This window comes from Labeo rohita, chromosome 2, assembly GCF_022985175.1.
Source record: "Labeo rohita strain BAU-BD-2019 chromosome 2, IGBB_LRoh.1.0, whole genome shotgun sequence".
NCBI lineage: Eukaryota > Metazoa > Chordata > Actinopteri > Cypriniformes > Cyprinidae > Labeo > Labeo rohita.
The window spans coordinates 11727673-11755022 of NC_066870.1; the positions used below are offsets into that span (position 1 = coordinate 11727673).

At 35.7% G+C, this 27350-nt stretch overlaps 2 protein-coding genes across 4 annotated transcripts; one reads left to right on the forward strand and one right to left on the reverse strand.

Moving 5' to 3' along the window:
• Nucleotides 1-1820: 1820 nt before the first annotated feature.
• gng12a (guanine nucleotide binding protein (G protein), gamma 12a) lies at nt 1821-20554 on the forward strand. Of its 3 annotated transcripts, XM_051093412.1 has the most exons (4): nt 1821-2065; nt 2168-2264; nt 18642-18750; nt 20170-20554. In XM_051093412.1, the coding sequence occupies exons 3-4, from the start codon at nt 18646-18648 to the stop codon at nt 20293-20295; spliced, it is 231 nt and encodes a 76-aa protein (XP_050949369.1). In that variant the 5' UTR covers nt 1821-2065; nt 2168-2264; nt 18642-18645; the 3' UTR covers nt 20296-20554. The 3 variants fall into 3 exon arrangements, with proteins under 3 accessions (XP_050949369.1, XP_050949351.1, XP_050949362.1); XM_051093394.1 differs by lacking the exon at nt 2168-2264 and having other exon boundaries at nt 1824-2065; XM_051093405.1 differs by lacking the exons at nt 1821-2065; nt 2168-2264 and adding an exon at nt 12322-12463.
• A 2519-nt stretch (nt 20555-23073) lies between these two features.
• Nucleotides 23074-25773, reverse strand: gadd45aa (growth arrest and DNA-damage-inducible, alpha, a). The gene is made up of 4 exons (XM_051096632.1): nt 25608-25773; nt 24982-25083; nt 24525-24741; nt 23074-23835 (listed from the first exon to the last, which is right to left on the reverse strand). The coding sequence occupies exons 1-4, from the start codon at nt 25646-25648 to the stop codon at nt 23722-23724; spliced, it is 474 nt and encodes a 157-aa protein (XP_050952589.1). The 5' UTR covers nt 25649-25773; the 3' UTR covers nt 23074-23721.
• Between the last annotated feature and the right edge of the window lie 1577 nt (nt 25774-27350).

A 27350-nucleotide genomic window follows, 5' to 3' on the forward strand; every position in this document is an offset into this window, starting at 1 on the left:
TGCTGCAGCATAAAAACTACACTTGATAATTGGGAGACTAAATACAATCACTGTAATTTTAAACCTCACTTGACTTTAGATCTTTGATTTAGCTTTAGTTTTATGTATATATAAGTTGTAATGGAGGCACAAAACACTGAACTATAAGTCAAAATGTTTCCTGTGTTAGGAATTGGTAATGTTAAAAACTAAAACTTAAAAAAAACCCCACAAAATAATAATAATAAAGCTAAAACATTTAAATGCTAGATTAAATGAAAATTACATTTTAGCAGCTAACTGAAATAAGTTTAAGTTTTGAAATTACAAGCAGAAATAAAACTAAAACAAATAAACTTGTTTCAAAATAGTTAAAAAAACTAATAAAATGACAAACATACAACAAAAAATTACTTAATTACTAATTAAAATTAATCAAATTAAAATGAAAATATTAAAATTAAAGCTAATTTAAAATGGAAAAAACACACTTTATAAAGTAGAGGAAAAAGTTAGTTTAGAGTTTAGAAGTAGCAAAACCTGAAAATGCACCATTTCATTGCTTAGTATGCTGCCATCATCTTCCTGTTGGCCATCTCTGCAACACAGCAGCCTTTCAGTTTATCTCCGCCTCAACAATCTTCTGCTGTGTTCTTCACCCAGGTGCAGACTAGTGCTCTACCGATGTAATAACACAGACAGACAAACATATACACAACTACCATACAATAATTGCTATTTTTTGAGTACAATTGTGTCAGCTACTCAAGATTGTACACTATGGCAAGAAGTGTTTTTTTTCTGCTTAGAAGTGGCCATGACCTATGAATTCTGGGGGAAATATCATTGTTTATCTGGATATCAATAATGGAAAACTGAAAAAAGGTGTATGTATTAACTATTTATAGTAGACCTAATCAGTGTATATGGGTATTCACTTTTAGTGCAATCTCAAGCTTACCTATTTTATCACAAAATGCCATTCAGTATCACTCTGTCATAAATATTTAGAAAATTCACTGACCATTTTTCACTGTGTGTATGGTGTTGCTATCTATTAATAATACGTACCTAAAAATGAGGGTACTAAAATCCCAGACAACTTCATTACAGTGTTCTGACGATTTGTGCTACCCCGTGAGCTTTTGCTAATTTACCTTCCATAAATACAGCAGGGAGCACAATTCGACAACGAAGACTGCTACCACTCAGATGTCTGTCCCTACAACCCTAAACCTACCTTTACAGTAATGCAAATGCTGTAATTACGTGTTGTACAATGTGACAAAAATGACGCAGTATTGATGTGAGCATGCGCAGTAAGCCATGGCAGGACAGTTGACGAATGAAAATTCAGGACAACTGGACAAATTTGTATAGTTAACATCATGGTTGAAATGTAATTGTGTTTAAACAGATGAAATATGGAGTGAGGACCATCGGGATGAAGTCTTAAATAATTTTGTCACTGTGTTGACAAAAATAAAAACATTATATTTGAAAAATTTACAATCTGAGGACAAGTGGACTGATGATATCATAATTTTGCTATTTTCAAAACTAATGGCAGAATCAGTGTAACACATAAATCTATACGTTTGACTGTGTCAGTGTCGTAATGTAGACAGCCATAATCACAACGACAAATTCTTAACAGTACTAAAATAACATAGTCAACATTCCCCGCTATTTTGTGAAGGCGAGGAATCGATTGTTCCCAGAATCACAGAAAGAGGGCGCCCGAATTGAAGAGAATTCGGATGAAAAGAGGCGGAAAACAATCTGCGGCGTCTCTCTCCACAGTTCGATGGCTTCGAAAGGTCGACGGTGACGTCATGTCGTGCGCTGACTGTGATTGGTCAGCGTAGGTGGAAGTGTTACAAACGGTGTCATTCACAAAGTAACAGGAATACATTACAATAGTGATAAAGAATGCAATTAACTTTAAAATAGTATTTAGATCATTTTTTCCCCAGGCATTTTTACACACGGATCTTTTGAAGTTCACGTAAAGCCAATTCTGGGGCGTATTTTCCGTTTGTTCACTGATTTATCAGGAGATCACACTTGAGAGATTGTTTTAAAGGTAAGCATATTCTGTCGACGGCGAATGAGTTTTACCGTTTAAGTTATATGTATTTCACAAATACCACAAAATGTGGCAGCTCTGCTTCTTTTTGTGGCCTAGGTACATTTGTATGTCGAAAAGAGAAAGTTGTTGCCTTGTAATCCTTTAAGTGTATATCAAGTTGTGAAGCGGATCACAAACTTTCACTATTCAACAGGTTAGTCAATGTGAAATATTAAACTGTAATTTAGTGGGTGGTTATAACTCATGAGCTACAAAGTTAAAGTTAAAAGTGAATGCCTGTTATCCACCTTATGGTATGCGAGGGAAATTCCTGTATTTGAATTATTGTTATTAGTAGGCCAAAATGACTGTGGTAGGGTTGTTTTGAGATGAAAATACACTAACATACATCAGAAATCATTTAAAATCTTTCTTAGCTTCTGTGATACTGCCACAGATCAAACTACAAGTAGAGACAAGACGACTGAATTTCCTTCTGTAGTCAGTGAAACCTATAGGGGATGTGCTGCACATTAAATATGGGCTATGAAACGTAAAGTCCAGACTTGTGTACAGTGTTTTAAACCCCCAGTTTTGCCTCTCTGAAGGGGTTTGCATGCATGACTACACTGTTAATGATCCGCACTCATTAGTTTGCATGTGAGCCCATTGAGGAACGCTTCATTTCTCTTTTATCAAACTCTGTTCAAGGACCGTCCTCCCAAGTATTTGTTTTATGGGCAACAAAACAATCTAATGTTACTGGCTTGGAAGCCACATCCATGTTGTCTTCATGTATAGGAGGTTGTACTGAATCTAGTCTAATTTCCTCTGAAAGCTGACACATGGCCCTGAGGATGTCCGTAAACTCCTATACATACACAATTAACGCAATTTAAATAATCTTAGATTTCTGTTCATATGAATACACTACCTAAAAACAGATACTTTTTTTTTTTACCCTCTGCCATGTTGTCGATTAAGCTCCAAAATGGACAAAAAGAGGTAAAACACTATAAATGCAGACAATATGACTTAAATGCTATATTCCACTTCTACTGGAGCCATAAAATGTGTTTGTGATGAACAGACAAAAGTTTAATTCATTTTTCACTGTAGTTTTTCAGTCATAGCTCCTTTTGATGCAATGTGGCACTGACATCCAACTTTGCAACCATCAAATATTTTTGATTCTCATGTTTCTGGTGACCAAACATTATTGACATAAAATCTTAGGTACATAATAATATTCTAGATCATAATTAGCATTTTTGTCATGGATTCTCTCAAGATTTCTTTTTCAGTAATTGAAATGAAAAAGCAAATTTCAATCAATTGGAATTTCCTAAATTAATCTGTGGGGAATCAGCCTTCTAAATTAGTCAGCAAACTTCCGGCATGATTTGATTAAACATTTCTATTTGATTTAAACTTGATAAACATGGACACCATGAATGGTTGTTGTATAGAAAGGAGTGAAGTCATCATTCAATGTCAGCTTCAGTAATAGAGCAATATGAGTAAATATTGACGTATTATTGAAATATTGAAGTTTTGAGAATAATTTTTTAAAAAAACAATTCAGACATATAAATCCGCTACTTCCCTTTGAGGTAGTGGTGGCTTTTAGTGTTGCAGTGATTAACCACAGAATTCTTCAAATGTGTCCTCTGTTTATATTTTGTCTGTATTTAGGATGTGACTGGAAACAGAGCTCTGCTAAAACTAAACATCTACTGACTGTAGCACTGCTTTAACTTAAGAAATATCTAATATTTGAATAATGCTAGCTATTTGTGAGACATGCTGTACTGTAGACCTTTTGCATCATTGCACATGAATAATCAGCACTGGGTTAGATTCCAGCAATGCTGTTAAATTACACCATATGCATGACCCATCTAATCAAAGCTTTTTTTCTATTAGACACAGAGAATGACAAAAGCAAAGGTTTACTGGTTTACTTTAAAAGTTTACTTTACAAACCCACCAGCTCTCAAACTTTTGGCTGCAATATGACATGGTAGACTTTTAAAACCTGCAAACACTGGTGTTTTCCTGTCACTCAAGAAAATGTAAATGTACTGTTTACTCTGAAAACTATGTGCAGTTTGAGTTTCACTTTGTTTGTTTTTCTTCTGTTTAGTTTTTGGTAATGATGTACAGTGTATTCACTGTTACTACTGTATTAGACTATAAGATGTTAATAAAATAAGTTGGGTGGCCTCACAAGGCATAGTAACATTTAGCCAGTGTTCGTAATTGTTGCAATAGTTCATACCATTTCTCAATTTGATTGTGAAACTAAGTGTTGCACCATTTTGGTTTCCTCAGAAGCCACATTAAGATTTGTTATATCGCACCACTATACATCTGTCACCGCCGCTCTCACCTTACAGCTACATACACTGGCAAAGCACTTAAAATTACTAAAACAAAAATGAAAATATAAAAATTAAACCTAATTATAATAATAATTAAACCTAAAAATATTGATCAATACAATAATAATATATAGATAATTGTTTTATATATATATATATATATATATATATATATATATATAAACACATACAGTAGTCAACATTTGAAGTGGATCAAAACCCTGCATCAAAGTTATCCAAAAACCAAAACAATACCCGTTCTTGTCTTAAGACGACTGTATATATATGGTTTATTTGGTGCATTTAAAAGGGTTCGAGCCATGATCTAGTGGTTAGCACATACGCTCTGTCCCATCCTCAGGCAGTGTGGGTTTGAATCTAACTTGTGTCATAAACCGCCTTCTCACTCCTGTGATTTCACAGAAAAATGTCTTTGCCAAGATCAGGCTCATGCAGTCACTTTCATCCTCCGATACCATTAGAAACAGATTTAAAGAGCTGCCGCATGACTTCAGAACTAAATCAAAAGACTGTACTTTGGAAGATTAAAGTTATGCAATAATAGAATTACAAGATCATGTGTAATTTTGGGCAATGGTTTCCTAGTTCTTATATCAAATGTGAAAATTGTTATCCAAGCGTCACATTTATTTCTCCATGTTTCTCTTTGGTTTTCCTTGACCTTCTCGGGTAATCCTTTTAGATATACATGTTACTGCAAGTAAATATGATGCAGTGCATTATGCATATGATGGGTGAAATGGTGGCCATGAGGTTTTTGAGAATTAGTGGACTCTACCTTATGTTTACAAGTCATTCACCTCCATCCCAGTCTGATGAATGGATTTATTGTATCACCCTTGTCAAAATTGTCATGCGCTTCCACTGTTAGGCGTGTTTGTGTCGACCTCAAATACCATCCATAACAGTTCGAATCAGTCTGTAAATAAGGAGCTGATAATAAAATCTGTAGTATGTGCATGAAAGATCTGTTTAGTATAAATCCATAGTATTTTTTATTTTTCAGTTCAGTACTTTTGTCATGAATTTTGAGCAAGGCATATTCCACATTGATGACAGCTGTGTCCTGTAGTGTGACAAGCTGTACTTAATCTAATACGGTTTTAGTTATTATTATTATTATTATTATTATTATTATTATTATATATATTTTTTTGTATTTTGTTTTATTATTATTGTATGGCTATATTATTAGTAGTAGTAGTAGTATAATTTTTGTATAATTAAGTTTTGTATAATTATTTTTTAATATAATTTTATGTAATGTATAATGCAGTTTAGTTAAATTATTATAATTAATACTATTTTAGTAATTATTTTTAACAGTTTTTATTAATAATTACTAACAGTGTTTTTTTCACATAGAATATTGTAATATTTGTACTGTTGATGTTAAAAGTTTTAGAATATGTCAGCTAACTTAACATGGTAGGATGCCATCTACTGGTAATATGTATCTGGTAGTGATTTTAATGTTATGGCCTGTGACCACAAAGATGTTGTTATGGCAGCTAAATCCCTGCACTACCGTTTGTCTCCAAAAGGTGGCGTACGTGGCTCACACTTGATTTTGCACTCTTGATTTTGTGGATGAAATCCAATGAGGCCATAGCTGAAAAAAAAAAAAGCTGCCATATGACACAAATTTCCATTGTAAGGTTTAGCAGGGGTCAGACCCATGGCGAGACACAGCGTAAACGTCCATCAACACTGACAGATGGTCAGAATGATACGTCATTTTTTTTAGCTTGACCAAGGTCAGTTGGACAAAGTTGACATTTCCTTGCTGTCTGACACCAGCATGGAGTGATTAATGCTGAGTAACTCTGAGGTATCCTATCTATTCATTAACTACAACAGTTTGAAACTAGTCCAAATTCACATTAGAAGTCATTTTTCAGAAATCAATAGGGCATGACATTACCATAAATGGACCTTGAAACAGATGTCAGAGATATCAATACAAGATTATTGTTTTGTTACTCTATAACCTGGACGTATCCTTTTTATGATATACTACTGTATTTAGTAGTGACATAATTTATCTTTATATAGTAGCATAAAAATGTTGGTGCATTTATTACATTTGAAGAATTTAAAAGCATACACAAGTTATATATTTCCCAATTGTCTGTGGGAGTACTAAGAGGATGGTGACGTTTAGGTGTGTCTTTCCTATCTAGGGATGGGAATCATAAAGAAATGAATGATTCCGGTTCAGATTCCTCTTTATGTTTCTGGTTCCTTAATGGCTTAATATACACACTAGTCATATAGTTATATGCATATGACTAACATGTTGCCTGTTTATTAGTACTTGTAAAGCATATATTAATGCTTATTCTGCATGACCATATTTTAGATTTCTTAACAACTACCTTACTAACTGTTAATAAGCAGCAAATTAGGAGTTTATTAAGGTAAAAGTTGTAGTAAATTAATAGTGAGAATAAAACATGACCAAATTGTCCTTAATAAAACACTGAACAACTATATTCATGCAAAATAGTTATTTATATTTGCATGTATGTTTATACCATTCTTCTTTCTAGTGTAACATGCATCTTTAACTGTACTATGTGAACAACCAGTTACTACAGTGATTTCTCACAGCTGTAAGCTGTTTGTATTTGATTCACTGAAAATAACTAACCCATAACAGTCATTTATTTGGCAATCAGGCAGTGTTGAACTCAGTGCACTGTATATTTTGATTCACTAAAGAGCTTGGGAATCGAACTGCACTGGTTGTGCTGTTTTTTTATTTTTTTATTTTTTGATTCACTAAAAACAAGAGGCTCATATGAGTCAAGAATGCATTTACCAGATGCTTTTTTTTATAAAACAACATACAATGCGTTCAAAGTTAACATTTTGCCAGTATGTCCTTTGGGAATGAAACCCACAACAACCTATTCTTATTTGGACAACTTCCGCTTCAGCACAGGGATCTGACAGAATTACCTTCCTGTCGGGAAGGTAGCGAGAGCATGAGAGTAAAGATGGGCAAGACTCAAGGAAATGGCTCCCATAAGGCAACTGAATGAATGGAAGTCATTGATCTAGCAAGGTGTCTCATGCTGTAAACTGAGAAAATGTCCATTACAATAAGCAGCATCAGGTGGTTAACACTGTGTGATGAGGGAACAAAGCTCTGTGAGAGTACAAGGGGAAGTTCACTGTCAGGGGGAACAAAGCAGGACTTATGAGATGTTTGGGAAGCTTCCTCAAAGATCGGAGGTTGGTTTTGGGGGGACTTGTGAAGGGAGATTTGTGAGAGAGGTTCTGTGTGGGAGAAACTCATTCTCAGGGGGGCCGTAGGGCCCCAAAGTGTTTTGTCCCGCTGGAGAATGAAGTGTGCAGGTGGCATGGAGATATACAAGTGCTCTCTATGTTCAGACAACCATCTCACTTTCTCTTGGCTTTCTGAGCCCCAACTGGTTAATGTTAGAACTGAAGCAAGTCTTAACTTTAGAGTCAAAGGCATTTGATCAAGCAGGAACAAGGATGAAAAAATAGCCTGTTATTGACAAACATAGCAATTGGGACTTTTTATGTTGGCATCATGTCTGAAGAAGACTATTGCTTCTAAAGGTCTCAAAGTGTCCCCCCACCCGCCCCGCCATTATTTGGTATCCTTGTCCTCTGTGATTATCTCATTGGTGCACAATACTCCTTCACAGACCTGTATATTAAACATCAAATATGTCAGTTTTCAAGTGTGTTATGCAAAAACAAACATACGGTGTAAACAAGTAACTGATTCATGAATGAATGACTCTTATGAGTGGGTTCTTTTTAGTGAATCAGATGCAAACAGTGCATCCAGTGTAGTCTGATTCCTTAACGAATGACTCTTCTGAGTCAGTCTGAATCCTTCTGGACTGAATCCAGAAATAAGCGGTTGCTGAATCAATATTAGACTCAATCTGACTTAAATAAAAATCTTTTATTTTGATAAAAACATTGAAAATAAAAACGTATAGTTCAGTGTTTAGGGGACCTCCTTTAATTCAGTAGTTAATAGACATTGTGGGGCTTTATGCCATTTATCCTTCTAGCAAACTGCAAGACAACTTTTATTGGTATTTGAACATAACACATATAAACCAATTTTTATTATGGGTTTTCCAAAGGAAAGCCTGGTGTGAGTTGTTGGTTGTCATGCTTGTCATTCTTTTCACTGCTTCCTTTTTCCCTTCTGTGTGTAAAGGTGGTTTCTCTGAAGTCACTTTGTGTTTTTCTCCTCCCCCAGTCACATACATTCTGTGCATTTGTCCTTGACTTACTCTACTCACCTGTAACCAAAGTGTGTTTTGGGTCACTTTCTTTCTCCTTCTATCGGGCACAAAATTGTAGTGACCTTGTGATGCAACGGTAGTGTGTCTGACATCAGATCGTAAGGTTTTATGTTTATGTTTTTTTTTTTAAGAGATTCTAAAGAAACAAGGCACAGATACTTGACTTTACCTTTTTCCAAGTACTCTGTTTTGTTGGTCAATTCAAGTTCACTGTGGACTAAACATTCTGTGCCTGGAACAGTTTGTGTCATGATGTTCTGAGCTTCTGCCTGGTTCAAAATAACTTCCAAGAAATGCTTATGATTTCATCACTGAGCTGCTGTCTTAAGGTGTTATGTGCCTGCTGTGTCTCCTCTTTAGCTAGTAAGTGCACAAATATTATACAAAGATCTTGGTTATGTGCTATTTGGTTATATATGTTTAGAAATAATGAAAAATGTGAAGTTTTGGAAACGTGTACTTTCTGCAAGATCACTGCTTTACTAGTGCTAAGCTTGTGGTTAATGAGGCAAGCATCAATTTTAGTATTGCTTATACTTTTAATTTTCACAGACAGAAGTCATTTAAAATTCCTTGAGATATGGAATTTTCTGTAAAGGCAAAATATGTCCCCACACAGATTTCACTTCAGGTTTAGTGGGTAAATTTTTGCTCACAAAGTTTCACAGTATTTCACTAATGTGGCAGCACCCTTAAAACCTTTTCACCTCCTGCAGGTGATTGCAACTTTGTTGTGCAATTGCAGCTTTACTTCAAGTAATTGCACATTTGTATCTCCAAATTGCAACTTAATACCTCACTTGGGTCCCTAACCAACAACTCAGAACACTCTTTTAACCACACAAAAACATGCTAAAAAGCACCTATAACACCTTAGGAACTCCATTGCAACACTTTGGTATTGCAAATTTCGCATGTACAAACACCACTCAGATTTCCATAAAATGTAAACCTCTACTTTTAGTCTATAGCATTTATGGGGATGGAGCTTTAAAATGTCTACTTCACAGTGATTGTCTTTAGTAGTGGCACAGAACAAGTGTTTACAAGATCCTGTCACACAGTGGTTTTCCCCATATTATTATACACTATGCCCAAACCTGACACAATCTCCTGTAGGCTTTATTCTATTAGTGAAAACACTTGATGCTGTGGAGCCAGTTGACCATTATATCATATGGGTGTTGTCATGTGCTGATGAGTTCATGGAAAGGATCTTTGATCCTATGATGACACGTCGGTTCATGTGACATTCAGAAACTCTGGAGGCGGCATGTGTGGAATTCTTTCCAGTTTGTGAAGGGAGGCTGGATTGACAGGGTTTCTTTTAAACCAAAGCAAACATTGTTTGTTTTAAAAGAGTTATTAGAGACATGCAGATTTTTTCTTTCTAAGTATTATCATCAGATTGCTGTACAAAGGTGAATATGATTGCTACAGGTTCACATATACTTCTGTCAATATGAATGGTTTATGCAAATACATGCAAAACATATCTTGCACGTCAGACTCTTTTCGACTCGGTTTGTTTCTCATTTCAAGTTTTGGCTTGTTTCATTAGTTCCTAAGCAGCTCCATTTTGCAAAGTACATTGAAGTTCCTCTTCATTCCCATGTGTCTCTTGTTCTCATTCTTAATGAGAATATTTGGCATTTCATACACAACCCTGTCCTTTAAATTACACCACTGTAGATCTAAGAGAACACTGTTGTGGCTGGAACGTTACTCATTAATGGTGCTTGATGGGGTCGGAGCAAACCCTAACCCAAAATTTTAAACTTTGGTTTGTAACTCATCCAGCACAATAATGCATGAAATGTGCAGAAAATCCTATATGCCTATTGAAAGAGAGACCAGAGCAGTGATCTCCAATGAAACAGTAATTTAAACCAATCCTGTTTAAATTTCATTAGTTAAACATTGTGTGCATTATTCAAGTTGGGCACACACTGTACAATTTTGGCCACGATTTGGCTGCCTGAGGAAAAATTTCACAAATCCTAAATGATTCCTCTGATCCTAGACTAGAATTTGTAGTCTTTGTTAGTTTGACATGTTTACAGACAGCTGATAAATGACCGTTGCGATTAAATTTTACCTCAGACGAAAGTCTCAGTCCTGCAGTGTGACTTCTCCTACGACGATCGTCAAACTGTTTTTGTATTTCAGCTATGAACAGAATTAATGCTACAGATTTTTTCTAAAATGGGCTACTGCCCACTGCTCACGGTATTTCTGTATGTTGCCTTTGCTATGATAAAAAAACTTTCTTGAACGCAGTGACCAGAAGTGTTTAAGACAGAATCACTTACCACTCAAAATGCTGAGTTTTTATCAAGTCCAGAGTTCTGCAAGCGCCTGAATCCTCTCATTATAAAAGTGTAGATAACTAACAGATTCATTTTGCAGTGTAGAGAGCCTCAGTTCACAATTGCGATGAACTGAAGTGAATGACTGCATTTAGTGATTATAGAGGGAGCGCTCTGCACGCATTCTAGGCTGTCTCAGAACAGAGCTTTTTCACCTCAGTAAAGAAAGTACTGTGTTAATTTTATTTGTCTTGTTTCAAAATAACTTGCTTGTGTGCTTTCCTTTGTGATTCGGCATGAAGTGTTGCAACATTTTCTGTTTGTTTCTCCGCAAACCCTGCCGTATACTTTCAGAACACTTTGAATATAGAATGAGTTGCATGGGATCATTTTTTTTGTTTGTAAAAAGATTGTAAAATGTTGCAGTTTATTTTTATTTTTTTTTGCTGTAGCGTCCGAGAACCAGTTGGGGGTTCGGTGAAAGTCCCACCTCAGTCGTGGTATTGAAGGTGGAAGAGAGCACTATACATTCCCACCTACAATCCCAGTACCGAGACTCAAACCCACAACCTTAGGGTTGCAAGTCTGACTCTCTAACCATTAGGCCACGATGGCCCCCATTTTTAAATGTTAATGTGTTCATTTTTGCTAGAACACAACACTCTGGCAACCACCCAGAAAACCCTTGCAACTGCATACAGTAGCACCTCACTACAAAATACTTTAGTAACTGCAAAGCAACACCTTGGAAACTAATTACAGAAATTGTAAACATGTATTTGCAGCTTGTATTAATGAATGAGTTTATGGCTTCTCATTATTTTAATCATTTCTTAAACTGTCATTTAGTTATTTTCATTGTGGTTGGAGTTGCTTCCTTCAAAAATACTTTACTTGCCTTCACATTCTTCCAAACCTGTATGACTTTATTTCTTCTGTGAAACCAAAAAGTTGGGGGAAAAAAACACACATCATTCAAAATATCATCTTTTGTGTCTAGTAAAAAACAGAAAGTCATACAGGTTTGGACTGACGTGAAGGTGTGTACGTGAAATTTTTTTTGGGTGATTTGTTTTCCATAAACTTACAGCAAGTTATTCTTTCTCTCATTCTATGTTTGCTTGTTTTCTTGTCTCACTTTTCCCATAGTGGAGCCCCTCAACACAAAGACTGTCCCTGTAAAAGCCCAAACCCATTCACTGCTGTGTGACATTACTGTGTTTTCCCTGTTATTGAACCGTCCAGCATATTAACTAGGAGGAGCCAAGCGCAGACCTTTGGCCTCGGATAGCGATATATAATCTGATGTACTCATACACAGTGGAGCTGCTAGTGACTGTGGCTTCATAAAGACTGCTTTGTTTTAGGGTTGTAGCCTAAACGCAGAGCTCTGCTGGGGTGAGTTTGTTGTTCGAAGTTGAATAGTTGTGCATTTTTCAGCTGCTGAGATGAATAGGGGCGTTAAGAGGGGGGTGGCAGGCAGAGAAAACAATGGACGGGAGTTTTATTGCACCTCTGCTGCACCAGCAAATTTGGCGTCTTGCCCACAGATATACGAATAACCTCCTGTTCACAGCTGCATCCTCTTTCTCGCTTTCTTTTTTCTCTGTGATTCCATTTTAAACCACTTCTCCACCAATTCTTTCGCTTGACTGTTCCCAGCCCTTAATTTTTCCAGGGCTGCATGACTTTGGGAACTACCACTGCGCTGGTTCATCCCCTCACGACAAAGTTATTTATTTTCCAAGGGGTGAAACCTCCACACACAGCTCTTGGTTATCAGGCTGCACACATGCTGACGTACATGAGACATTATCTGCAAGAGCTGGTGTTTGTTTAGGCCCCAGGCATTGGCTGATAATGGCCCATTATTGTAGGCCTAGCCCTATGTTGTTCTATGTGGATTGGCTCTCTTTTTTTGGACTTGTTCACATATTCCCTTCTGCTAGGAGTCACTGCACAGTGGCTATTTTTGTCATGACTATTAATACTGCTTGATGCTTGGGCAAGTACATGATTATCACCTTTATACTTTACACTGTTGGTTGCAAATCAGATTACAGTTGTTAAATACTAAACCAAACTGGCCTCATTGTGCTACAGTGCTTTTAAAGGTTTAAAACTTTCATAAAACTCCTAATTATTTAGCAGAGATCCTTTAATGAATATAATGGAAATGGCTTTTTTTAAACTAGGAAAGCACAATACATTGGTATCATGTCATTAATATTAATTTATTATTTTCAGTTAATATGGAACATTTAATTGCTAATAAAAAAAATGTAATGCAATAGCCTTAGCCTTAGTCAATCTTATAATAAATATCCACAATGAAATTGAGAAAAAGTGAGAGGAAATCCATATAATGTTAAAAAAAATTCTATTCCAATTAAATGCTTTTCTTTTGAATGTTCTATTCATCAAATAATACTGAAAAGGATTGTGGTTTCCTTTAAAATATTAAAACATCAAATAAATGGAGCTTTCCTGAGCATGAGACTTATTTTAGAAATGTTGAAAAAAAATCTTACTGGCCCAAACTTGGTAATGCATTTAGACAAAATAGTACAGATTCTTAGTAAGTAATTTATCAGTTATTGGCTATAACGTGAAATAATTTAGGTTATCATTACTGACCAGAATTGTACTCGGTGTACGTGTGTATCCAAAAGAAGGGAGGATTGCAAGGCAAGGCAAGGCAAGGCAAGTTTATTTATATAGCACATTTCATACACAAAAGTAATTCAAAGTGCTTTACATAAAAGGAAGTAGAATAATCATAAAAACAATAATAAAAACAATAATCACAAAAAAGGAAGTATAATAATCATAAAAACAATAATCACAACAATAAAACAAAGAATTTAAAAACTTTTAAAATGGTTTAAAATTTGATTTAAAATAAATTTAAGACAGTTAAAAAATAAAAAAAAAAGGATTATACAGTGCAATCAGTTCGGACGTAGCACAGTGCTCATTCAGTAAATACACAGCTAAACAGATGAGTTTTGAGTCTAGATTTAAATGCGGCTAATGTTTTAGCACATTTGATCTCTTCTGGAAGCTGATTCCAACTGCGGGCAGCATAATAGCTAAAAGCGGATTCCCCTGGTTTTGTGTGAACCCTTGCTATTTCTAACTGACTCGAACGTAATGATCTGAGTGGTCTGTTAGGTTTATATTCAGTGAGCATATCTACAATGTATTTAGGTCCTAGGCCATTGAGTAATTTATAAACAAGTAAAAGTACTTTAAAATCAATTCTAAATATAACTGGAAGCCAGTGTAGGGACCTGAGGACTGGTGTGATATGCTCAGATTTTCTGGTTCTAGTCAGAATCCTGGCAGCAGCGTTCTGGATGAGCTGCAGCTGTCAAATAGTCTTCTTGGGAATGCCAGTGAGGAGACCATTACAGTAGTCCACCCAGCTTGTGATAAAGGCATGAAGAAGTTTCTCCAAGTCTTGACTGGAAACAAAACATCTAATTCTTGCAGTGTTTTTGAGATGATAGTATGCTGATTTAGTTACTGCTTTGACATGACTACTGAAACAAGACTACACCAAGATTCCTGACTTGATTTTTAGTTGTTTGACCCCTAGAGTCAAGGTATGCATTCACCTTAAGAACTTCCTATTTGCTTCCAAATGCAATGACTTCAGTTTTCTCCTTGTTTAACTAAAGGAAGTTTTGGGAGTCCAACTGTTAATTTCATCAGTGCATTGGAAGGGGGAGTCAGTGGGGCTGTAGTCATTTGGTGATAAGACTAGGTAAATCTGGGTATCATCAGCATAGCTATGATAGGCAATTTGGTTCTTTCTCATTATTTGACTTAGCGGAAGCATATACAGGCTAAACAAGAGCAGCGCAAGAATTGAGCCTTTGGGGACTCCGCATGTCATGAATGTCCACTTAGACTTATGCTCTCCTATACTCACATAATAACCTCTCCCTTCCAAGTATGACCTGAACCAATTGAGAGCCATCCCAGAAAGCCCAACCCAGATTGCCTAGAATATCAGTGTTTAGGCAATGTTTTATCTAACTGCATAAGACTGAATTTTGCTGTACTGATATGAGCACACATTCATACGGTGGAGTAATTTTGCAGTGTAATTTTAATAGCTGTTAAAATCTTTTCATGATAAAAATGTCTAGGCTGATGCTTTCCATAGAACTGTTGGGCAAAACCAGAGAGCTGCATGTGCAGTCAAATGTGAAGTGGTTTCGAGAGTTGTTTCTACAGAACTGGACCCTGGGGGTTAACAGACCACTTTCTGTAGAAATGGCCTCTGACCTACCTAATAAAATTTCCATAAAGTCGTTAAAAGACCCTGGAGAAAGAGAGATGGTTGTCAGATATTGGGTCGGTTAACTTTACGCCTCTTAGCCTGTCAGTCATTCATCATAAAATGACCATTTCATAGTGTGATGGCTGTCGTCAGAACAGTTCAATCAGCTAAGAAAAACATCACAATAATCGACAAGTGCACACAACTTCAATCCATCAAGTAATGTCTTAAAAAAGCAAAAAGCAGCATTGTAAGACTGCATTGCATTTGTAAGACACAGATCCATTAAGATGTTTTTAAAAATTCATCCACTGTTGTCCCTCTCACATCAAAATCCATTCAAGTATTTGTTTGGAACGGTTTTTAACTTTTTTTTTTTTTTTTTTTTTTTTTTTGTAAGTTGTGCTTGATCTGTGCATATTTCTTTCCAGTCAGACAAAACAGCTTTTTCACTGAAGAAAGCAATATTATGGATAGAGTGAATCCATATGAATATTATGGATAAAACATCTTAATGATGGATTAATTTCTTACAAACATGCAGCTTTTCAATTCACATGACATTAATTGATGGACTGGAGTCTTGTGGGTTACTTGTTGATTATGTGATGTTTTTATCAGAAGATCCGTTGGTGAATTGGTGAGTAAAGTGATGTAATGCTAAATTTCTCCAAAACTGTTCTGATAAAGAAACAAACTCATCTACATCTTGGAAGACCTGAGAGTGAATTAATTCATTTTTGGGTGAACTATTTCTCTAATTCATCTAAGGATGTAGTACTGCCCTAAACATCTAATAATTAGTATTCTTGACACACTTTTTGCATATTGAATTGTGACCTGTCTTATCTTCCTAACTAATGCTTAAAACCTGAGCTTACCTAAAACTTAGTTTGCGGCTTTCAGGTGATGCAAGTCCAAATGAGTAGTCACAGTAGTACATGCTGAGTGAGAATGAGTTGCATTGCTACGGCTGGTTGATCAGGGCGTGCTGGTGTCACTGAGAGATCATGTGACTAAGCGAGTGGCAAGAACTGATAACATCTGCTGAATGAACATGTCTAGGGGCAGCAGTTGGTGACCTCAGGGCTAATAGGGTACCACTTAGACAGGGGCATGTTTTGTGTACCACCCCTACACACATCTACACATCTGTATGCAGAACATAAAGTCATCAGCACATTTTCTTGGATTGAGGAATAAACATACACTCTTATCTTTGAAGACCGTCTTCCAGTCAGACATGGTCATAAAATTTTAGCAGTGTGTCGTGTAAATGATGACATCCAGTGTAATTTGTATCTTCTGTTACTAAATTTAGTCTAAATGTTCCAGTGTTCATAATAAATTATTTAGAAATGTTCCTTCATGACTTCACGAGTATAGCAATGGGAAATGGCCCAAATATTTTTATATATATTTTTTCAAATGTATTTCATGCCAGAAACTGTAATTGAAAAAAAACCAATGATGTTTGGAGCACTTCTTTCTATTTCTCATAAAATATGCTTTTTAAAATCTATTTCTTTGATATTACGGAACTTGAATAGATTAAACTGGACAGTTGTAGTGCAGACACAATCTCCTGTGGTTTGTCTGTCGACTGAGGCCTGGATCTTCTGGAAGAACATTTACGATTACGTAAATTTACTTAAAAGTAACAGTCAAACATTTATATGTTACAGAAGATTTCTGTTACAAATAAATACTGCTCTTTTGAACTTTCTATTCATGTTAAAGAGATTTCTGAAGGATCTTGTGGCCATTTTACTATAATTTTGATCAAATAAGTGTAGCCTTGGTGAACATGAGACCTCTTTCAGAAACATTAAAAAGCCTTTCCGACTCTAAGCTTTTAAACTGTAGTGTACATTCATACAATGTTCAGCTTTCAAAATCTAATGCCATTGTAATATTTACATGTTAAATTGCGATTGCACTTCTTACATCTCTTTGAGTTTTTTTTGGCATTACTGAACTTGAATATTAATCTGGGCATTTGTAGTGCAGACTGTCTGCCGACTGCCGACTGGATATTATGGGATGTCATTTGTGGTTATGCAACTATGGAGAGCACTGTAACACTGTCCCGGTTTTGTAAGGGCATGGCATTATGCCACTGCCAAACTTCCTCAAGCCAGGTAAAGTAGGACATGTCCCATGTGAAAAAATGTTTTGTCTTTGAGGACTAGTAACCTAAAACACCACCATTGCAACATTTCCTCTTCCTTTACCCATAAGTCAGTAAAAATAAACTTTTTGTCTCTTTTAGTTTTGAATGACAGTAGATGGTGTTTACTACCTCATTGTGCTTTACTCAGAGGTATTCCAGTTATCTCAAGTTTAGAGAGTGCAGGAACCTGGAAGTGGATTAAATGTAATACATTACAGGAACTTTCGAATTTGTTATGTATAATTACAATGGTTTACAATGGAGTTCACCTGACCCTGATTACAGTTGTGTTCCTTATGACATAGGATGTGTTCGTGCATTTAAAATGAAACAGAAGTTTTAAAAAAAGAAGGGAAAAGATATCTAGACGTTTTGACCATCATGACCCATTCCTGCTTTGAACAAAACAATTCATTTATGTTATCTTGTCAGACTGGCTTATTAAACCAAACGATAATCTCAAAAAAGATTCAGGTCTTTCAGGGTAGATTTGTATTAGTGGCTTAAAATATATCAAATGTAAGCAAAGCATGACTGAAATGCATATTAAACAGAACTGTCATATTATAATGAATCCAGTTGGATCCAGTGGATGCTATTAGCCAAACACAAGACATAACTTTTCAAAAGTACAAGCACTTCAATTCCAGCATTACTTTACTTCCTGAGAAGGTTTCGTCATGTTATCTTCAGAGAATTAAGAATCACTTGAGTGTCTGTCCGTAACTATTGCACATAACCTTCCAGTTTGTGTGAGTAAAGATGTGTGTGGGACTGTAGAGAGGAGTACATGTATACTGACTTTAATAGTGAACAAAGTCCCTTTTAACGGATAGCAGTACAGTCTACAGTACACTTTTATTATGTAGACTGTTGTGCATTCATTTCTGTGCATGAAAATGCTTCAGATTCCGTTACTGTAAATTTGTTGATTTGTTGAAGTTAGAGGTTGGATTTGTCAATGCGATGTCAAAATCTCTGCCACTGTGTCACATGTGTTGTTCTCTGATGCTGAGAAACTGGTGATGCACAGGTGATGCCATCTTGTTTTGGTGTGATTGTTTTAAGATTTGTCTGCAGATTTACGACCCTTTTTTGTTTTGTTTTTGCAGTTATATGGTTTCAAAAATGTCCTCTAAAATGGTGGGCTCAAACAACCTGGCACATGCTAGAAGGATGGTACAGCAACTAAGAGTTGAGGCCAGTATTGAGAGGATAAAGGTAATATTTTTTTGTTTCTTTACATGGGTAATTTCATTACTGTGAACAGATCTTTAATAGCCATTTTATCCATTCTCCATCATGGATGCTCACCATTGACCCTTTCCCCATAGTCCTCCTGTAGTCCTCTTTATGTGTGATTGTGTATTTTTAAATTTATTTGAACAAAATAACAAACAATTAGTTATACCTCCTAGTCGAAAAAGGCCTTTAAAGGAGCAGTTCACTTCCAGAACAAAAATTTACAGATAATGTACTCACCCCCTTGTCATCCAAGATGTTCATGTCTTTCTTTCCTCAGTCGTAAAGAATTTATTTATTTATTTATTTTTTGAGGAAAACATTTTAGGATTTCTGTCCATATAATGGATATCTATGGCATCCCTGAGTTTGAACTTCCAAAATGCAGTTTAAATACAGCTTCAAAGGGCTCTAAATGATCGCAGCCGAGGAAGAAGGGTCTTATCTAGCAAAACAATTGGTTATTTTCTGAATAAAATTACAATATATATACTTTTAACCGCAAACGCTCATCTTGTTCTAGCTCTGTGTGAACTGTGTGTATTCCTGTTTAGCACAGTTAGGGTATGTTGAAAAACTGTGCAAAGGTGATCCTTTACAAAAAAGTAAAACACAGAGCAAGACCAATTTGCGGTTAAAAAGTGTATAAATTGTAATTTTTTTAAACAAAATAACCAATAGTTTCGCTAGATAATAATTCTTTCTCGGCTGGGATCATTTAGAGCCCTTTGAAGCTGCATTTAAACTGCATTTTGGAGGTTCAAACTCAGGGGCACCATACATATCCATTATAGGAAGAGAAATCCTGAAATGTTTTCCTCAAAAAACATAATTTCTTTACGACTGAAGAAAGAAAGAAATGAACATCTTGGAGGACAAGGGAGTGAGTACATTATCTGTAAATTTTAGTTCTGGAAGTGAACTACTCCTTTAAAAATTCAATATTTTTGTCAACTTGTTTTCTTTTGATTAGCACGGTTACTATATTTTTTTTCTGCCCATAGGCCTCATTGATCTGAGCTTATGCTCCTCACTTTTGAGTGAATGATGTAGAGTATAGACACATGGACATGTGGCTGTGATGTTGTGGTAGTCATATAGCGGTTAGGTCTTTTTGGGGGAAAAATGGTAATGATTATGCTACCCTCCAAAAGTTTGGGGTCAGTGCAATTGTTGTAAAATAAATTATTATTATTATTTTAGCAAAGATCTAAAAAAAAAAAACATGATGACCCAAAACTTTTGAACAGTAGTGTATATTCTTGTTTTGAATTAAAAAGAAACCATAAGATATGGTTTCTCCGTGATTTAATAATTAATGTGTCAAAGGGTTAAGCAAATTACTCAAGAACAAAAACATGCAAGAACATTTTTTACATTCTGGCTTGTCTCATCCAGGTATCCAAGGCCTCTGCTGATCTCATGCGTTACTGTGGAGAAAACGCCAAATACGACCCCCTGCTCATGGGCATTCCTGCCTCAGAAAACCCCTTCAAGGACAAAAAGCCTTGCACTATATTGTAGTGTAAAAAGCACTACAGGCATCTTATTTAATAATTACTATTACTCAACTTTGCCTTACATCCAGCTCTAGATCCTTAGTATAACTTTGTGCCATGTCTTAACTGTATTTAGCTCTTACAGTATTTATTACTGTAAATAAACTCCAATCAGTACTAATTAATTGCCATTTTGGTAATGATTAGCATTGTGTCTCATCTTTACCAGCATCACTTGTCCTCTGTTTGGTTGTTTGGGCCAAACTGAAGTCATTCCAGGAAAATCAAGCCGTTTAGATGTTTTAAAATGGTCTTAAGTTCCTCTTTTCACCGAATGATGCCTTTAGTTACACTTTGTGCTTCAAATAGGGAAGTAGCACGACACATGATGTAAAGAGCTTGCAACTACATTAACTGATTAAATCTGATTTAACGTCTGATAGGTGGACGTTTGTTATATATTCCTCGAGTAGTATGTATGAATAATGTAATAGCAAAGGGACTGACTGAAATAAATGGAATTTAAAGATCCATATTTTGATTTGGATTATGAATCTAATGTGACTTCTGCAATCATCACTGTTTGAGTGGATGCTGGGTAAATTAAACAATATTGTGAATCTCATGTCACACCAATACTGATTTGTTCTCAACGAAAGGCAGTACCACTATGTGCAAAACCATTAGAGACAAGTTTCTAGTGTGGTTTATATGAAAGGAGAACCGATTACCCTGCACTTTCAAACCCACGTGCCTTAAGTTGTTTAAAGCAGTCCTCATGTATGACAGAAGATGAAACGTTTTGTCTGTTGACACTGCGTGACTTTTTGTTCTGTTTAGATTTAAAGTGCCTTTCCTTCTGATTTGTAATGTGCTAAGCACATTTGTAAAACAAAGACCACTGTTTGATCTTGTCTATGAAGAAATGGATTTTTTTCCAAAAAAGGGCAGTCGTGAAACACTTACACTTTTAATGGGCCGAGCAACAATATATTGATGCTGCAACGTGTGTATTATTTTGGAGACATCAGAGAAGTTATGCAGTATTTGAGATTAACAACCAGATCCCTGTGACCCCTGTGTATCTCTGAAGAAACACGTTTCCTTTTGTTCTTTTTGTTGTTTTTTTTTGTTGTTTTTTTTTAATTTTCTAATTTCTGTACTTTTGCAAGCCTTCATAATGTGCTATATGTACTGTACCTTGAAAGATTTTATTAAAATTGTGAAATAGTAAAACTAAGTGCATCGCAAATGTATGTGTTCTTGCAAAATCTAACGTTGAACTGTTTGTACTATATTATTACTATGTTATTGTAAACTGACTTTTTAATGTCTGCAAGATATATCTATTTGTGCTCCACATAAGAAATAAAGTAATATGGGTTTTTTAATAATATGAAGGCAAGTAAATGGTGACAGATATTTAATTTTTTGGTGAATTATACCTTATTAAACACAAAGGAAACAAAACAATGTTTTTACCCCAAGGCTTAGGTGTTAGAATAGTTAGAAACCAAATAACCTGTTCAATAGTTTGTGGTTAATATTAATATTTTTATTAATTTATTGATGTTTAATATTTTTTAAAAAATATTGAGTTTATGCTCATCAAGGCTGTATTTATTAAAAAATACAGTAAACAAATTTTGTGAAATATTTCTACAATTTAAAATAACTTTTCTACTTTATTTTGAATTGGAATTTATTATTGTGATACCAATGATGTGAAAATGTTTTTACTGTCATTTATGGTCAGTGTAATGCATCCTTGCTGAATGAACAAAATGAAGAAAAAAAAAAGAATAGCAACTTTTGAACTGTAGTGTAACTGATAGCAAAATACAATTATTAAAGTATATACTCTGGATGATAGTTCTTCAAAATTCTGCTAAGGCATGAAAGATGTGACACAAACAATTGTAATGTGGCGTGGGCTGCTAGGAGTGGTGCACTGATGTAAATTGTGACAAAACGGTATTTATATCACCTGGTCCTTGTTGTACCTGCTTTCAAAAAATAATCTTTTTAAAGATGTCAGAAAACTGCCTACACAGCACAGTGAACACCTACAAAATCCATTAATTATTTGAGTTGAGAGACTGGCTAATTTTTGCTCGGGATGAATTATGGTTCATTTACACAAACTGCTAAGCTAAATTTTATGTAATTCCTAACTGCCATGTTTTGCATTTAACTTAACCTATTTTTTTTTTTCTTATTAACATGACTGGGGTTTACCTGCCTTACATCAGCCTAACATCATTCAAATGTTGCTTCATCATCTTTGTATAGGGAAGTGGTGGGTTACACAACTGATTTACTGGTATATGGTATCAGGAAACCTGACCTAATATGTACCAGTCATGTGATCACATCCGTGCTTTCTGAACACCTACAGACAAGTCTCTAGGCTCCTCCTTGTGTAATGTGTTACATACTTTGACTTTTAACCTACAGAGTAGTATCAGTTTGTCAAACATAGCACAATTAAGAGCAACTTGATTTACGACAGTAAGTTTGACATTGACGCAAGCAAGCATACAGCAAACTGAAACTGAGCAATTCATTTCAGCTGAAAAAAGAATCTGATGAATAGATGCAGTGGTCACGCTAACTAAAGCAGGACAAAAGAAAGGCTTGGATGGCTTTTGTTAGTCTGGAATAGGGAATCACGAAGGCCACCGAGTCCATCATGACCCTGCTGATCTGAGAGGTGTATGGTGTTGTCAGGTCATTTCTACTAGTCCACTCTGCTTTTCCAGAAACCTCTAACAGAATAACCAGCATGACTACCATGTTGTGTTCAAAAATACTTTTATTACAACAAAATTCATTTCGCATTTGAATATAATAGTATAAAAGTTTTTACATAAATACTTTTTTAATTTAATATAAATAATTTAAAGACCACAAAAGAACAATTAACTTATGGAAAAAAAAAAAACAGTTCTTACAGGATACTGTGAATGCACAGCTTTCATCTCAATGGTTTAGAAGCAAGTCCCTTTAAATAACTTATTTCCCAACATTAATAAACAAGTACTAATAGTATACTATTCAAAAATGATATCAAAAATACAATTAGGGCAGCCTCTTTGAAAAATATCATCTCTGATATTGTGTTGCCTGAGAAATATTTCATCCTGTAATTAACTGAAGTGCTTTATGACACCCCACCAATAACTCTCACAAGATACTCGGGTGCTCACTTCCATTCACAATTAGCTTTATGTGACGTCCTTAAAAAGTCCCACAACCAAAGCCAAAAACTGCTGAATCATCTCAGATTGCAAAAGGGTGCTCCTCCTCCAGTTTATTCTGTTGGTTAGTCCTCAGTTCCACCAGTCTGGACTACCAGTCCTTTTTGTGACCACCTTTTTTAGCTTTTATCATTTTTACTAGATATTTTTTATCCAGGTTTCCCCTTGATTTTTTTTTTTTTTAGCTGTCTTCATCGTTCTGGAAGGTTAATAATGGGCACCCATTGATCCATACAGCGACTCTCTCTGCAGAAGCGGTTCACTTTTCCCAAAGCTGGGTTCTTCCATGTGGATGCATGTGGAACCTGTGAACATCAGAAGAAGCGATAGGATTACATTCTGTTTTGCTTCGCTAAAACATCATGCTGAGTAACTTATACACACTGAGCACTGTCCTTTCTAATTTATCAAACAGCCTTGTGATTTCAAATATTTTCTGAGTTTTGAATATATCATCAACATTCTATCACCTATCCTCACCCTGGTCTCTGTATATTAGTACTGGCCATTAGTAAGACTGACACCTCAATTTCCCAAACCATAAATACATTCTACAGAATGTCCAGGAAAAAGAGGAGCTATAGACACTTTACATGAGTATAAATAAAAGTGAAGTCAAACTGAATTAGATGACCATGAATTCAAATGGCCGAATGGATTTTGAGACTATGCAAATCTTACTGAATGCATCCAGGGGAGTCAATAAAATCTTTTTAAAAAGAACATTACAATGATGAATACTGAAGCACCTGTTCATTTGATACCAATGGAGCAAAATCAATGCAAATAGGAACCTGGAACATTATGTGAAGAAATTCCTATTTGCCTAAGAATGAGTACAGAGCAGGATGCGCATGTGGGTGTCACGCACTGGCAGTTACACCTGGGCATGTCCTGACAAGTTACTAAAAAAAAGTGTCTCACGTGCTGGTTACTGTCCTTTTTAGGCTTTTGCTTCCTATTTAGATTCTAATCACAGATTGTTGACACTTACAGTAACCAGAATGCAGTGCAGATCCATTTGCTCGCTGCCGTGCACTCCTGCGCCCCCAAGGATATGCGCGAGACGACGTGTGTTGTTCACCCGCAGGATGTTGATGTCGTTCTCGCAGCAGAAAGCCTGAATGAGAGTGAAGTGAATCTGAAGCGCCACGTCCTTCACATCATCGTCGTCTGTGGCCAGGATGCACAATACCACGTTGTCGGGGTCACTGAGTATAAGAGTTGAGATTTTAGTTAGTTTGAAAACCAATGACACACTGAAAGCCTCTAAACCTGAATGGGCAACGCTGGTCCTGGAGGGCCACAGTCCTGCAGAGTTTAGCTCCAAGCCTAATCTAACACCTGCCTGTAGCTTTCTAGTGATCTTGAAGACATCTTGCTCAAATGACAGTGACCCTCCATGACCTAATTTGCCCAACCCTGCTCTAAATGAAAGCCTCTAAACTTACACATTGAGTGACTTTGCAGCCTCGTAGACCCCAACTGTAACACATCCCTGCGGTAATGCAGAGCGCAGGACCTCCTCTAAAGCTTTAATCACAGAATCCATCCTGTAAAAAACACAATTTGGATAAATCATTAAGTATTAATACATTTAAAAAGTCCAGAACATTAAACGTTTTTGCATGGCAACAGCTTGAGCACAGTTTTAAGCTGCGGCGGTTGAAAAGTATTACAGTAATTTGTGCAGTGTACTCACTGCTAGTTTAAATGTTTGTGTGAGTAATTTGCCGACGTTCGACTTATATAAGCAAGTAAAACATAAACAAAACTTATGTTTTTGACTTAAAAGACCTGCTTTAGACTGATAAAGTTTGGCTGTTTAATAGGCACGTCACAGCGCGCGAAGGGTCTCGTGAGCTGAGCTTGTGCAACTGAGTTTATCCGGTACATGTGTTTGACATGTTATTATTCCTTATATTTCACAATAAATAGAAACATAACTATAGAAATCACTAACTTGTGTTCATTTAAAATATAACAGCTTCTTCGCACATTACTCAATTATTGGTAAAATTACTACAATAATGTTTTACCGCTTAATTATCGAATAAATAAATAATGGCATATTTACCTTTCAATAGAATAATCTCCATTAAGTTCTTCAAACGTCATGTTGCACGTAAAATCCAGCACTGTCTTGAATTAATTTCTTTTAAAAACAGAGTAAATCCACAAGTGTTCTCGTATGTCTTCTTACTCTGACTGTCACCGGGAAAATCTGACGTTGCGAGGAGTTACATTAGATTTAATTTCCCCGAGAGCTGCAAGGAGAGCAATATCTGCATAATAGTCCTCATTGGACACATGCAAATCAAGATAAGTAAAAAACATTTTGATTGGTTGTCACCCTGCACTTACAAAAGTCGACCATTCTCATTCGCCCGTCTAAGTTGGCAGAGTTTGGGGCAGTCACGTTGGGTGACGTTGTTTTTAACCTTGTTGGAAAACTTTGCAGTGACATGTCAGGGCAAAGGAAAGCAGGGAATTTACCCAACAGATATTCAACCACATTAACTATGTAACACATAAAATATTAAAAACATTACAATAAATAATACAATTTTACATAAATTCATAAACACAACATTGCATCTACAACAGTTTACTGGCATATTAAAGGTGATAATGTCAATATATAATGCAATGTTTTTGAGGTAAAAGATTTTTTAATAACACACAGCTATGTCATAATTATTCAACCCCCATTCAGCATTGTTGTTTTAAGTCACTTATTTTTATGGTAAGGAACAAAATTGTCTTAAAACACAATTAAGCTTTTAGAAACTATGGATCAGCAGTATGTCAGGTGCAAAAAAAAAAAGAAAAAAAAAAGGCAAAGCTAATGAGCAAAAGAACACCATCTCCATAGTCAAACATGTGGACCAGTCCTGTTATGGGGTTGTTTTACTGTAGAAGGAAGCGGAAAACATGACCGTATGAAGGATATCATTGATTCTTTGAAGTATCAGGCCATTTTGGCAAGAATTGTGATGCTTTTGGTGCACTGTAGCTAAAGATTTCCTGCAAGACAATCATCCCAAAGTTTACATCCAAATCTTCTTATGTTTGGTTCAGGGATCAGTCATAGAATGTTCTTGGGTGCCCTGTTCAGCCTCTAGATTTAATTCTCATTATAAATATTCGGTTGAATATGAAGAAAGCAGTGGCAATGTGAAAACCAAAGATTATCAGTGACCTAAAAGCTTTTTCAGGCAAGGAATGGGCTAAGATTGCAGTAGATTGCAAGCAGCGTTTACTGTTGGTTTTAAAGAATAAAAGATTCTGCACCAAATTTTACCTTTGGGGGTTGAATTAGATTATTTATTTATTTATTTATTTATTTATTTATTTATTTATTTATTCATCAACTTACGTTCTTAGAATTGCTCAATTATGTATTAATAAACCTCCAATAGCGTACTGATGCCTTTGTTGAATTGTTTTCACAAAATTTTGTTCTCCGCAGCAAAATGACATGCAGGTCAAGGAGGTTGAATAATTTTGATTGCAACTGCACACTAAAATTATGTTAGTGGATCATCAGTATGGACATTTCTGAGCTTTTCTGTGGGTACAGTTGCAAACAGCTTTAATAATTTGTGACTCAATGACATGATGCAAACCACTGTTTTCTGCCCTGTAAGCGCTTTGGTACAATTTCTGTCTGTTGTGATCCCTAACCCAACAGTGACACCCTGAGGACAAATTAACACATTGCTTCAGTATTTACATTTGTGCTTCTAATTAAGGTATAAAACAGAGTCTTACCAAAATCTCCTACCAAATCTTCTGATTTGAAAAAACAAACATTTTT